Raw genomic sequence first — 12,311 nt, forward strand, 5'->3', positions numbered from 1 at the left:
GCGCGTGCAGTTTTCCTCCCAAAAAAAATTATCAGTGCCTCATGTGAAACAACACATAATTCCTCGTTGAATTAATTATACTTCATTAACTGACCCTGCACGTTCGGGAGGGGGGATTTTGTTTATCCCGGGAGAGGTCTGCAGAGGAAACTCTGCAAAATTAAAAGTGGGTGGTGCCTCGGGGCGGGGGAGACGGGGAGGGGGGATAGTTTATGGATGAGCGGTGCAGGGGCCCGGGAGAGGACGCTGTACGAGCCACGTGGTTTGTAGGAAAGGATGAGTTGGTAACAAATTCATTAACGAAGGGAGAAACCGTGGCAAATTTTCACCTGCTCCCTGCTCTGTGTGCTGTGAGTAAATACCCGGTTGCGAAACAACAAACGGACTATTATACTGATGTGTTTGTTGATTGGCTTAGCGCCGGAGCTCGCATGGAATAACCACAGTTTTGGAAAATTTTGGGACCAGAATAATCGTTTCTTGAAGCAGGGTGGTTCGTAAAGGAAAATCGATTCCATTTCATTTTATTTTTGTACTAGTCAGGACTGTCGCATCACATTTTTTTTCTTAAAGAGTGTCAATACAGAGTTTGGGATCTCATTTAAATTGAAGATCCAATAGCGTCAGTGAACATGTACGCTTCAATATAAACTTGTTTCGCTGCACTTGGAATGTAATGTCATCTTGTATTTGCCTATCTGAAGATTCATTTGTGATGAGTCGTTTAAAACTTCGAAAATCTAATCTTCAAAAATACTAATTGATAATCAATTTGGGTTTTGGAAGCCTGCATAGTTGCTCTCTCGCGAGGAGATGGAAAGCCTGATGAAATAAATAGCGAAAGTGTATTCCTTATACGCTACTAGCAACATTGCCGGCCTCTGGGATGAAGTGGCTAGAGTAAGGCGATACGAAGCTGGATATCAAGAGGTTCCAATATTTGTGGAAATACAGATATCACTGCGTTTGTCCCATTACCTGCTTCTTTTTAGTTCTTCATTCATCCTCATCGTTTTGATAAACCTAATGAAGCAGAAGAGCGACGTGAAATAACGTACATAATAATAGAAAAGGCAGCTAATCGTCTACGACAGGAGTTCTTAAACTTGTACACTGGGGTAGAACTAAACCGAAGTAGTGTTACTTGTTTTTCAATGCCATCAATTAAAATTGCATAATTATATTGCCAAATACTATAGCAACTAATGATTATAAAATTACAAAAACTGTACTTAAAACTTTTATTAACCCTAAACAAGAAATAACTATAATTGTGTATTACTTATTATTTTACAATAATAATATGTATTTATTTTGACCAAGCTCGGGTGCCAGTACTGGTACACGTACCACAGTTTGAGAAACCCTGGTCTACTATACAGCGACAGAAATTCGTTCAACAAAAACACACGACTTCGTACAGTTCAAAGGGAGACGCCAACAGAAAAGTAGAAGAGAAAAACGGCTACCTCTCGTTCTTGCCAAGATTGAAATATTTAGCTGACACGCCTTTCTTATCTTTTTGTCCAGTAGTTATTTACAATTGACATGCTAAAAAAAAATATAGTCCTTGCCAGAAAAAGGGGGTGGGGGAAGCGGCGGGCTCAAATCTCCATCTTTACGCCGAAGAAAACAAAGTCAATCCCTTTGGAAAAGGAGATGAAGACGGGAATGGGGGGAAGACTAAGCTACGAAAATTACTGTTCGAATCAGTTCTTATCTCGTAATCCAAATATACGGCTAAGCTATACGTTAAGGCAACTAGTCTTGAGGAAGCGTCAAGAATAAAATTCTCCAATCTTTTCCGAGTCGACGTCTAGACGACTTCCGCGCGGAGACTTGGATCGCGGCCAGGATCCCCGGAAAGCCAAGCGGCAGTAAAACGTCTTCGCCGCTAGATGGAACACAAGGAAAGCCGCGCTAAGCCCCGGCGCCATCCTTCATTCGGGAGGAATCGGAACTGGTCGGGAGGAGTGGTCAGGTTGCCGTCGGGTTTCAGTCTCACTCGCAGCATCTCTGCAGAATTGGAAGGACGTTCCACTAATAATTGTCATTCTATGCTATTAATAGTAACTGTTCAGAATATCACTTCGTATATGGTGCGAGAGGACTCCTCTTTTCGAATGAATGATTTATTTTACTTCGCGTTTCTGCCACTTTTGGCTAATTGCGAAGATGAGTATGAATGATGACAAAATGAAATGGATGAAGGGACAATCACGAAATCCGACATAGGATTACACTGGCTGTGAGTCCATACACCAGAGCCTCGTTAGTCTGCAACAATGCAGTCCAGGTTAGGCTGACGTTCAGGTGCTTACAGTCAAATCACCAACTGTACTGAAGCTGTATATTTATACTCTATTACAAACATGATAAATGAAAAATTATATTCTCCTCCCAAAACACTGATATTTTCCATTTAATATTATTCTCAAAATAAACTAGCCGGACCCTGTGGCCGAGTGGTTAGCAAATCGCGCTGCGACGTCAAGGGTCCCGGGTTCGAATTCCGCTCGGGCTTGGTTGTTTGTGAATGTCCATTCATCAATTTCATCATTTCATCACTCATCCCCATCTTCGCAAATTAGCCAAGAGGTACAAAACGCGAAGTAAAATCAATCATTCAATCAAAATAAACTATAGGGTCATTCCACGCCATTTCAACGAGGTCATGACACCCACCAACTTTGATTTCTTTGTAGAGAAAGAGCATGTCTTTGCAATGATTTACAACATCAAAAGTTTTTGGTTCCATCATACCCACATGATGAAAATTCAGATTTCCGTAACCTAGTTTTCCCACCACAAAAATTAGACTAGAAATCCATTATTAGTCTTTTTATAGGCATTTGTAAAAAAATTTTGAGTGCGGATGTATTTTTTTCTGAAATCCTCATTATTTCATCGAGCTTTGTGTAAAATTTCAAACAGATCTGATGATTGGTTAAAGAGAAAAGAAATAAAATGTAAGCAAGGGTATCTTGTGTCGAGGGTCTCAAGAGCGACAGACAACACTGATTTGATGACATTTCAAAGTGCTGTAAAATGAATACCGTTTGAGATAGAGCGAAAAATTTAGGGGGTTTCTTTCAACCATAAAGGAAAGGTGTATACCAAATTTGATCGAAATCTGAGTTGGTGGTGTTTTTTGCGTTGATTTGATGTGGAATGACCCTATAATCAATTAATTTTGTTCTTATTCCAGACATACATAGAGCTCTGCGGTTTATCATGTTCATCCCAATTTTGTACTGGGGCATCACGTCATGAATAAACAAAAATTTGATAACCATGAAGACTAAAGCCAAGATCTGATAGGAAATTGTATTCTAAAACAATGTTTTCTTCACAATAATTTAAATATCAGTAAAACTCTTACAATGTCACATGTCACATGAAGAAAGTCAAACATTACACATCAGATATTCGGAAAGGTGCAACTTTTAAATTAATCAAGAACTTAATGAAGGTACATATATTAAACGTTAAGGTGTCCAGTTGTGTTAGCATTGCTTCGGTCGTGCTGCTGTTCTTTCACTTTCTGAGCGCGTTTCTATCCTTGATTCAACTATGGCAGGATGGCTATTCCCATCAAAATATATACGTCAAAGGTTCTTAACCTTTCATTTACCAGGCATTCCCTCCCCTTTAGTTGATGCGGACCCCACAGGACGACAACAGTTGTCCCACAGAGGATTACTGGCTGTGGTTCTAGACGCCAGAGCCTTGCTAATCTGCCAAATGCAGTCCAGGACGTACTACGTGAAAGGAAGGCTAACAAATGGGTGTCTCGAGAAAGGATCACCCTTTACAGTCCTCAAGTTCTGGAAAGAGTGAGCCTCAAATATTTCCGAAAGCGCCTCTAATCCAAGAGGACCTCTTCACGAATACTATGTTGCCTTTCCGTCTCTTCCATCGTCAGTGTCGATGGTACGACATTATTTATCCATCTAAGTACGCTGCTAATGGGAAAAGCATAGGACAAGTCAAAATACAATGGTTAAGGTTCGACTGGACCTTTGGCAGCCGTCAGGGCGAATTTTTTTCATATGTTCCTCTCCATTCGAAAAACCGCTGATACTTCAAAATCTGAAAAATTAGATATTCCAAAATCTGAAAAATTACATCAGCTTAGAATTCCATCTAGAGCATTGAAGTGAATTTCCGTGTAGTTTGCTTTCATTTGTTATCCAGATAGTTTCGCTATTACGTAAGTCTATTAATGAATGTACGTTTACAGCAGCAGACGGGCAATTGTTGAATCTTCTGTTCTTGCGTAAAGTGTCTACTTGTTGAACGCAATTTCCTTGCACCAGCCTAACACTGGAATTATTGTCAAAAGGTGCAGTGAACTAGAAAGGGCTATTGTGCTCTCCACGAAAATATACCAGTCCAGGTCAGAGCTTACCCTTGCCTCCTCCATACCCCCGACCCTACAAGGTTGCCACTCTACTTCTAAGTTGCTCAGTTGACACTTCGAGCGATGTAATGCGGTTGATTTCGTCGGTTGAAATTGTTGCTTATTGGCAACGCTGTAGGTGGGCGGCGTGACCTTGACTGGACTATTTTCATGGCTTTAGCTTTAATGTAAATCAACTTACCTTTTCTCTGAGTATCTCCCGGACACGTCCAGCCTGATCCCTGAACTTCTGGAGCGAAAGTTCCAGCTCCAAGCAGCGCTCCTGCCAGTTCACCCCATCGTCGCCACTCCAGTGCACCGGAGGTTCCAGGCACTCCAGCATCTCCACTTCCATGAGGTCACCGGCCAGGTCTGAGAGCACCGACGGCAACGACGATGCCTGCGAGGACACCGACATGGGGCGGGCTTCCGAGTACACACGAGATCTACGGAGAAGTCTGGGACTGGATGTGGATGGGAGATCCATGTACGCTTCCGAGAAACGCGACAGGGGGTCGAAGAGCTGCGACAACCGAGGGTCGGACGAGATGGACATCCGAGGTTCGACGACGGGGGGAGGCGGCAGTGGCGGCGTGAATTGAGAACTGTGTCGCGGCGACGACGAGGTCGATGAGCGCATCGCAGCCGATAATCGCGCAGACAATCGCGGGCTTCTATCACCTTCGGCCATGTTGGTGCGGCTAAACAGAATATTTATCACAGCAGAGAAAGTTGAAGTTCTATTCTACCTAACAAATCACTTTAGCACCATTCTGAAATTTGCTATTTGCTAGAAGTAGAATAACATAGCTACACCTAACGTGAGCACACGACGTTGACTATTTTAGATAACGAAAGCGCATGGCAACGCAAATACTTATGCAATGCGTTCTTTTTCTGTGCGTTCTACTTGCTAGAACTTTCAAACATCAACGACAAATGCATTAGCATCTGGAACGGCTCAGCCACATTTGCTGCATTCTGCATGCAAACAGATGCAGCATGCGCTTCTTGACAATACGGACATAAAAAGCACTATAACAACATTGGGGTACAAGACGGTGACCTGGCCTCAAGGCGTGTTTTCCTTTTCTTCCACATGGTGCTCTGAAAGAGAAGAAAGAGAAGTGTTACTAATTTCAGTCAGCGGGCACATACTTTTTTATAGTTATCACAAATAAAATGGACACGAGATATTTCTACACTAGAAAAAAAATCAAACCTTTAGGCAAGTGTGGCAAACATGTTTGACGCGTGAACCTCTCGTTCGAGAGCCACGAGATAAACAAATATTGGACACACTCCTTTACTACTGTTAAATGCACATTTGTCATGAAACTTTTATGTAAACATTAAGAAATATACATTTACGTAATAATACTGATTCATGTGTGGTTTTAAAACTGACACATTGGAATAATATCCAAAATTCGGACTGGCAATACATGAGACGCACACAACAAAGGTAAACAGTTTCGATTTAAATTAATATTAAATGACGCTGTCATAAATAATAAAAATGATAGCACATTTTTACTCCTTTTAAATCTATACTCAGAATATCTACATCCAGCAAATACTTATAAAGTTGTATTACCTTTTTTATATTAATTAGAACGCAAATGAAAATGGGTGTTCAATGTGTTTGTGGGAACCGCACGATCAGACACTCCAAGAACCTCATTATGAACTACGAATTACGAATTAGTCGATCGGATCGTCTAATAAAGGTATAAAAAAAAAAAGTGAAGCGCTCACCTGTGCTTAGCACCACGCCATGAAGGCGTATAGGGGGTGTGGGGGTAACGTCCCACACTTTCTTGATCCGGTCGTGAGTGGGGGTGATGTGATCAGCATCACGCCCCTGACCGCCTTTACCCCCCCAGGGTTTCCCCCCAGGTACCCAGTCATTGGACGCTGGATGGGCGCCGGGGTCGCTTTCGACGTTAGAAAAGTTCTCGGATTTGAACCGGCCGGGGATCGCCGACTGAGCCACCGCGGCCTCTATACACACACAAAATATCGTAATCTTCAATTTCCTTTCATTACAAAAGATATAAATATACCTAAAATTGTGTTCTTTTCCCGATAAAGTTCACGGCATTAAATAAGAGAATGACGGAGCAAAAACACTTTATTCAAAAATTGGAGTAATCAAGTAATAAGAATTAACTGAATATAACTTAACTGAAAAATAGAAGCACATGTTTACAATACAAGTATACTTAGTATTTGAATTATCTAACAAGTAAATTGTGGGGTAAAGTATGACCCCTTACCGTTATTTCACAGCAATAGTTGGCACTATCTGCACGAGTTGTCTACGCTCTGCAAGCACACGGCCTGCATTGAGAATAGAAGACGGCACATCGCGAACAGAAACACAACCTAGTGCCAAACAAAGAAAATACTTCGGATGGGGTCAGTTGTGACCCCACCATAGAACTTGAGGGTTAATAATAAATCTACGTGCAGCCGATGTAAAAAGAGTTCTTGGGAGTTCAGTAAGGTGAAGTAAAACTCAGAAGTCACACCCTGTCTGTTCTCTGGATACAATCGTGATGACATTCAGCGTAATATAAAGAAGGCCAAAATGTACAATACTGTTTCATTTGCGAAATGCAACAATTTTCTAAGTCGATTGACACAAACGTTCGGAATGCTACCAAATAGTTCGAACTAAAAAACATTGACATGTACATTACGCATGAAAAATGGAGTACATTTTTAATCCAGATAAGACTCTATACATCAAAATGGTTCATCGAATCCAGAGTTTCTACAAGGAACCAATTACATAACCTATAGTTGCATAAAATAAATGAGTGATTTGATTTGCTGTGCACAAAGTCCTGACTGCTAAGAAGCGAACGCAAGCAGAGTAACTTTGCTGAAAACTCAGATATCAAGAGGCTCCCCGCGGCCTAGGGAAGAACATCCCGCGTGGTAACACCAAACTGGTCTTCCCTGCCTCTGTCTTCTCCCTCTCATATACGACAAAAGCTGGGAAGCGAGCTTCGTTGTCATGCAAATTAAGGACCGCGACTCTTTTAGGAGATAATCCAGATGCTTTTTATGTATTGCAGGTGCAAGTTTCCCGCGAAGAAAGTAAAGAGCATTCCATATTCACTGCATGACTCCAAAACATTAACTCTGAAAGGTTAGTATGCTAATTGCTTACATTCATATTTCCCTTCATTTAATTCAATTAGCTTTGGAGTTGCCTTGCTCTGTCTTTCTTTCTTCAACGTGCCCCAGCCACAGACGTTTCGTCTTCCACCTCGTCTTCTACAAGCTTCAACTTCAAGGCATTGAAACTGCATGGCACGTTCCACAAGCATCGAGTCTCACAATTCACTTTCATTGTATATTAGAGAACTTTTGACCACTCATACTTGTACTCGACTTAATGCAAGTTCGATATTTAACTCTTCAATGAAATCTATGATGCATGAATTCGTTAGTTCTTGTTTCAGAAGAATCATACATCTTTGATCAATGCCAGAGGTGCCCGCAGGGGGAGATTATGGCGCAGGCTGAGCCATCCAGATTTTTGGGGGGATTGTTTTTTCCAAATAATATAAAATTCAACATTTATATATTTTTCCAAAATATAAGTAAAAACTTTAATCCATTAGTTGAAGAAAAGAAAGTGTTTAAAGATATTATCGAAGGAAGGGGGGGGGGGGTTAAATATCCAACTCTTACATATTATTCCTTAATTGACACGTGGGTTCTGGGGGAGATTATGAATTAAACGTTGAGAGGGGGACAGTAACCAACTCCAGGTCTTAGATTAGGGCGGGTATTTTAGTTCGAGGGGGATTGAGCATTAAATCGAGGGGTATCCAATTCTTGTGTATTACTATTGTCTTAGACTGTTAAGGAAATTCTGGTGTGCAGGTTAAGAATTAATTATCCACTCTTGAATATCAACAGTAAGTATTGACACCCCCATTAAAATAATATTCATGAAAGCCTGCAAAGATATGGATGTAAAAATTGTCTTGCTCGTATCGCTGGCATTAATAGATATGTTGTGAGAATGCGTGTTTGTCGCTTTATTGAGGTGAATGTGAAGCTTTATACTATAGCTGCAATACGCTACATAAGCGATATTCATTAATAACACCACTTCTTAAAATATAATGCTTAGTGTTGGTATACTGCTTAATTTAAGGCAGGTGCATCATTTGGAATAAAAATATAGCTATCGAATCCGAATTTCTAACTTCTTACTTCTTGTCACAGGAAAATTTTACTTTAACAAATGATATTTTTGCACTGAAGATAAAATCCACGTAATTATTTACTAAAGTTACTAAAATAATTATATTTACCCAAAGAAAACGGAGGGGGGGGGGTTCTTTGAAAGAGGAACCCTATCCTATTATATTATCGCCCTGAGCTTAAGAATTTCTAGCTAGGGTTCTGTAATGTCTCGTGAAACAATTTGAATCGGTCAATTGACTGGAGCATGTTATTTGGTTTGCCAAGGTTGAATTTTGTATCATTATCTTAAGTTGCGTAACAATTTGTGTTTAAATACTCAAATTGTGAGTTTCATAAACTCACTCACAAACACTATTTATATGCATATTTATATAATTTAATTTACTACATTTAGTTAATCAATGTGCTAGCTTTAAGTTGTTTTTTTTTTCTTTCAAAAATCGAACAATTAAAAAATATGGTTTGACATGGTATTTCATTCAAATAAACATCAATTATTACGTATTCATCCAAACTATTTTGTGGGAATTATGATTAACGATTTTAGGGGCGGTCTTGAGTGATGGGAGGAAGGGCACATCAAGTATAGTGTTCAGTACAGCTAAGAAAAAGTTACTTTCGGTAGACACGCTGTCGTAATTAAATACTTTGTGAGGATTACGATATGGTTTGAGGGCGCGAATATGATTTAGGGGAGACGCATGACATGATTTGGGGGAATGCGGCATGACCTTGGGGGGGGGGGGCACCCCTGATTAATGCGATTACCTTTGCTTGTTTGTCGGCATTTCTGTCACGGGTTTCATACTGACAAAAAAAAACATTGGTGTTAAAGCGACACAGACGTTTCAGAAGATCCACACGACATTTTGGTCAAAGTTTAACCTCAGTGGCGATTAAAAATAGTGTTGATTACCACCATTATCTGTTATATTTTAACACCATTAAGGTTAAACACTGTTCAAAGTACGGTGTGGACTTCCTGGAGCCACTCTCTGCGTCGATTTATTTCTATCTCTCTGCGTCGATATTTTCCATTTTACAGTGAAGTTGTTAATAAGTACTATTTCTTGTTTCGTACAAGTTTCCGTTTACACGTTAATGAAAAATGCTACCCTCCTCCTCGTCATTTGTTACCCGGTTAGGTTCAGCAGCTCGAATTGTATGTGAAACTGAGGACCTAATCCCATTTATCCTTGGACTGCAATATATTTCAAAATATTGCGAAAAATTTCAACATGATTCATTTCAGTCATCGCATCCTTGTTATATTATATATATATATATAAAAATTACACTTCACCATGCGTCATCTTCGATTGTTGGCAGATGAGGTATCCCTGGTTATTAGAATTGATATTTGGTGTTAAATACCTTGATAATTGCAGAAAAACACAAATACGAGTTATACGTATAGTTCAGACAGCTGTTTAAACAATATAATTCCACGTGATGACATATTTTACAAAAATGATTGGATCCTAAAGGGGTTATTACAAAGGGATTTATATGCAGTATAGAAGTCAATATATACATTTTTAAATGCACTAAAATATATACATAAGCCGTGATGCTAATAAATTCACCGAGAGTGAAAGTCTAACTTGCAACATCTGTAATTACGGCATGCACTGGCTTGCCCAGGAATTCGAAAGGGTGGGGTACATGTGGTTAGCACAGCGTGCTACGAAGATAGAGGTCCCGGGTTCTAAGCCCGGACTGGGCACGTGTCCCTTCATCAATTTCATCATATCATCACTTATCCTCAATTCGTGATTAGCCAACAGTGGCAGAAAAGCGAAGTAAAACAAACCAAACCAATTTCCTATACAAACTTAATTTATAATGGGTACACTATCTCTAGCATAAAAAGTAAGTTAACAATTGCGAACACATGGTCGCATACGGCAGTCTTGGATCTCACCATACCAGGTTCCCGGTTCGAGTCTCGGCCTGAGCATCATTTTCAATTAATGCTTATTTATCCTCACTGTCTCGATCAGCGTAAAGAAGCAGAAGAGGGACGTAAAATTACAAAAATACGAAAATTATCACATGAGACTAAACTTGACGACACGGTGCATCGTCGTAATATGTTGTTGAGATAAATACCAACCCTGATAATCGTACAAACTTAGAAAGGAAAGTTATTTACCGTCTCTTTTATTCTATTAGTTCGGGGTTTTTCAGCAAGTGGAACTACACAATATTTTGTCGGCAGTACGGTCTATTAATTTGCGCACGGGGGAGGGGGAGCCAGTTGCCCCTCCTAATGTTATGTCTTAGAAATTTAGTATAGAGAAACCTTATTAACGTTGTTAAACAACATTATAAATAAAGTATAAAGTAAAAGTAATAATGTATTTTCAAGCCGACGAAAGTTCCAAGCAAGTACGGCGGGTTTATTTCTTATGGAATTGGACTATTTCACTACCTTCTCCAGCAAATTACTTGTTGTTAAGACTCACGCATTTTATTCGTTAGCCTGGTTGTGATACACCTATGTGGTCGCAGAATAAATTAGTCACATCATTGGAAACGAAAAAATTATGTGTAGTTGTTTTGAATCTGCTGTACGAAATTATGTTTATATGTAAATTAGTATTAACCACAGAGATGGAAAATAGGGGCAGAAGTGAACATTTGTGCTTCGGAAGCTTGATTCTTCTAGTATAGTGATTTTCGGTGGATCCGAACACAGTCCATGTTTAGTACCCACCAATACAACAGAACAGTGAGATGGAATGAAGTTTTTATTTCTCCGACTGAACTTTCATCAAGGCTCTTGCCTCTCTTAATCAGAGGGTCTGTGCACGACTATGATTTGTGGCATTCGTAGCAACAACAGAGACTCAAATTTCTCTCATAGCCGACATGTGGACCAAGGACCAATTCCTATACTTACCGTCCATCACAAGCTACACCGCGTTTAATTCAATTTCCATGTAACCAACTGTCCCCGATTAGTTTCTTCCCCAGCGAAGGAACACGGAAGAGGCATGAAGGAAGGGAGTGGACAGTGGAAGATAAATGAGATGATGCTCCTCCTAACTTGAGCACCGTGTTTTCAATTAATTAGCCGCATGTCTTGAACGTCAGTCTTCTGGAAACAACTTCCTCCAAAAATAGCATCTGGGAGAAAACCCCTCGTCACAGAACCAGCCTAATGCAATTTGGCGTTCCCCACAAACCGAATGGAACCTCTCCAACATGTGACACACTAACCGTAATGCAAATTCAATGTCGTTACTCCTACAGCGTGTTAACGGTCGGATGATTTTGTGGAGCTCCCACAATCGATTTCGCCTCCCCACGTGGTGACGACCATACTCCACCCTCCACCAGTACATCTCGACAAGTCGATACCAGGCCGCAGTTGGATAGCACAAGTTTCCATATAACCCATGTTTTCAGGGTTCTGATTACAATGTACCTCTTTCCCGTTACAATGGCTCTTTAGATTCACACACGAAATTAAATGCTGCGGGTTGTGAATGAATTATCATGGCTAAACGCTATGGATTTCGTGATCAACTTCAAGAATTAGAATCAACTGATCACATGCAAGCCAATTAAAATTATTAATTGCATCCAAGTTAGTATTTCCTCACTAATGTTCAATAGTCAAAACTATAGGAGAATGTCGAATTACAATCCTCTTTTAAGATGTCTTGTA

At 40.1% G+C, this 12,311-nt stretch overlaps 1 protein-coding gene across 4 annotated transcripts in view; it reads right to left on the reverse strand.

Annotated features, from left to right (window-relative positions):
- LOC145978872 (uncharacterized protein CG43867) overlaps positions 1 to 12,311 on the reverse strand; it is a 936,647-nt gene that overhangs the window by 673,130 nt on the left and 251,206 nt on the right. For all 4 annotated transcript variants that reach the window (XM_083111771.1, XM_083111770.1, XM_083111768.1 and 1 more), the window contains exon 2: positions 4,605 to 5,509. In XM_083111771.1, the coding sequence (XP_082967897.1) occupies positions 4,605 to 5,093 (489 nt within the window). In that variant the 5' untranslated portion in view covers positions 5,094 to 5,509. The remainder of the gene's footprint in view (positions 1 to 4,604; positions 5,510 to 12,311) is intronic.

Source organism: Lepisma saccharinum, chromosome 25 (genome assembly GCF_977018435.1).
Source record: "Lepisma saccharinum chromosome 25, izLepSacc3.1, whole genome shotgun sequence".
Taxonomy (NCBI): domain Eukaryota; kingdom Metazoa; phylum Arthropoda; class Insecta; order Zygentoma; family Lepismatidae; genus Lepisma; species Lepisma saccharinum.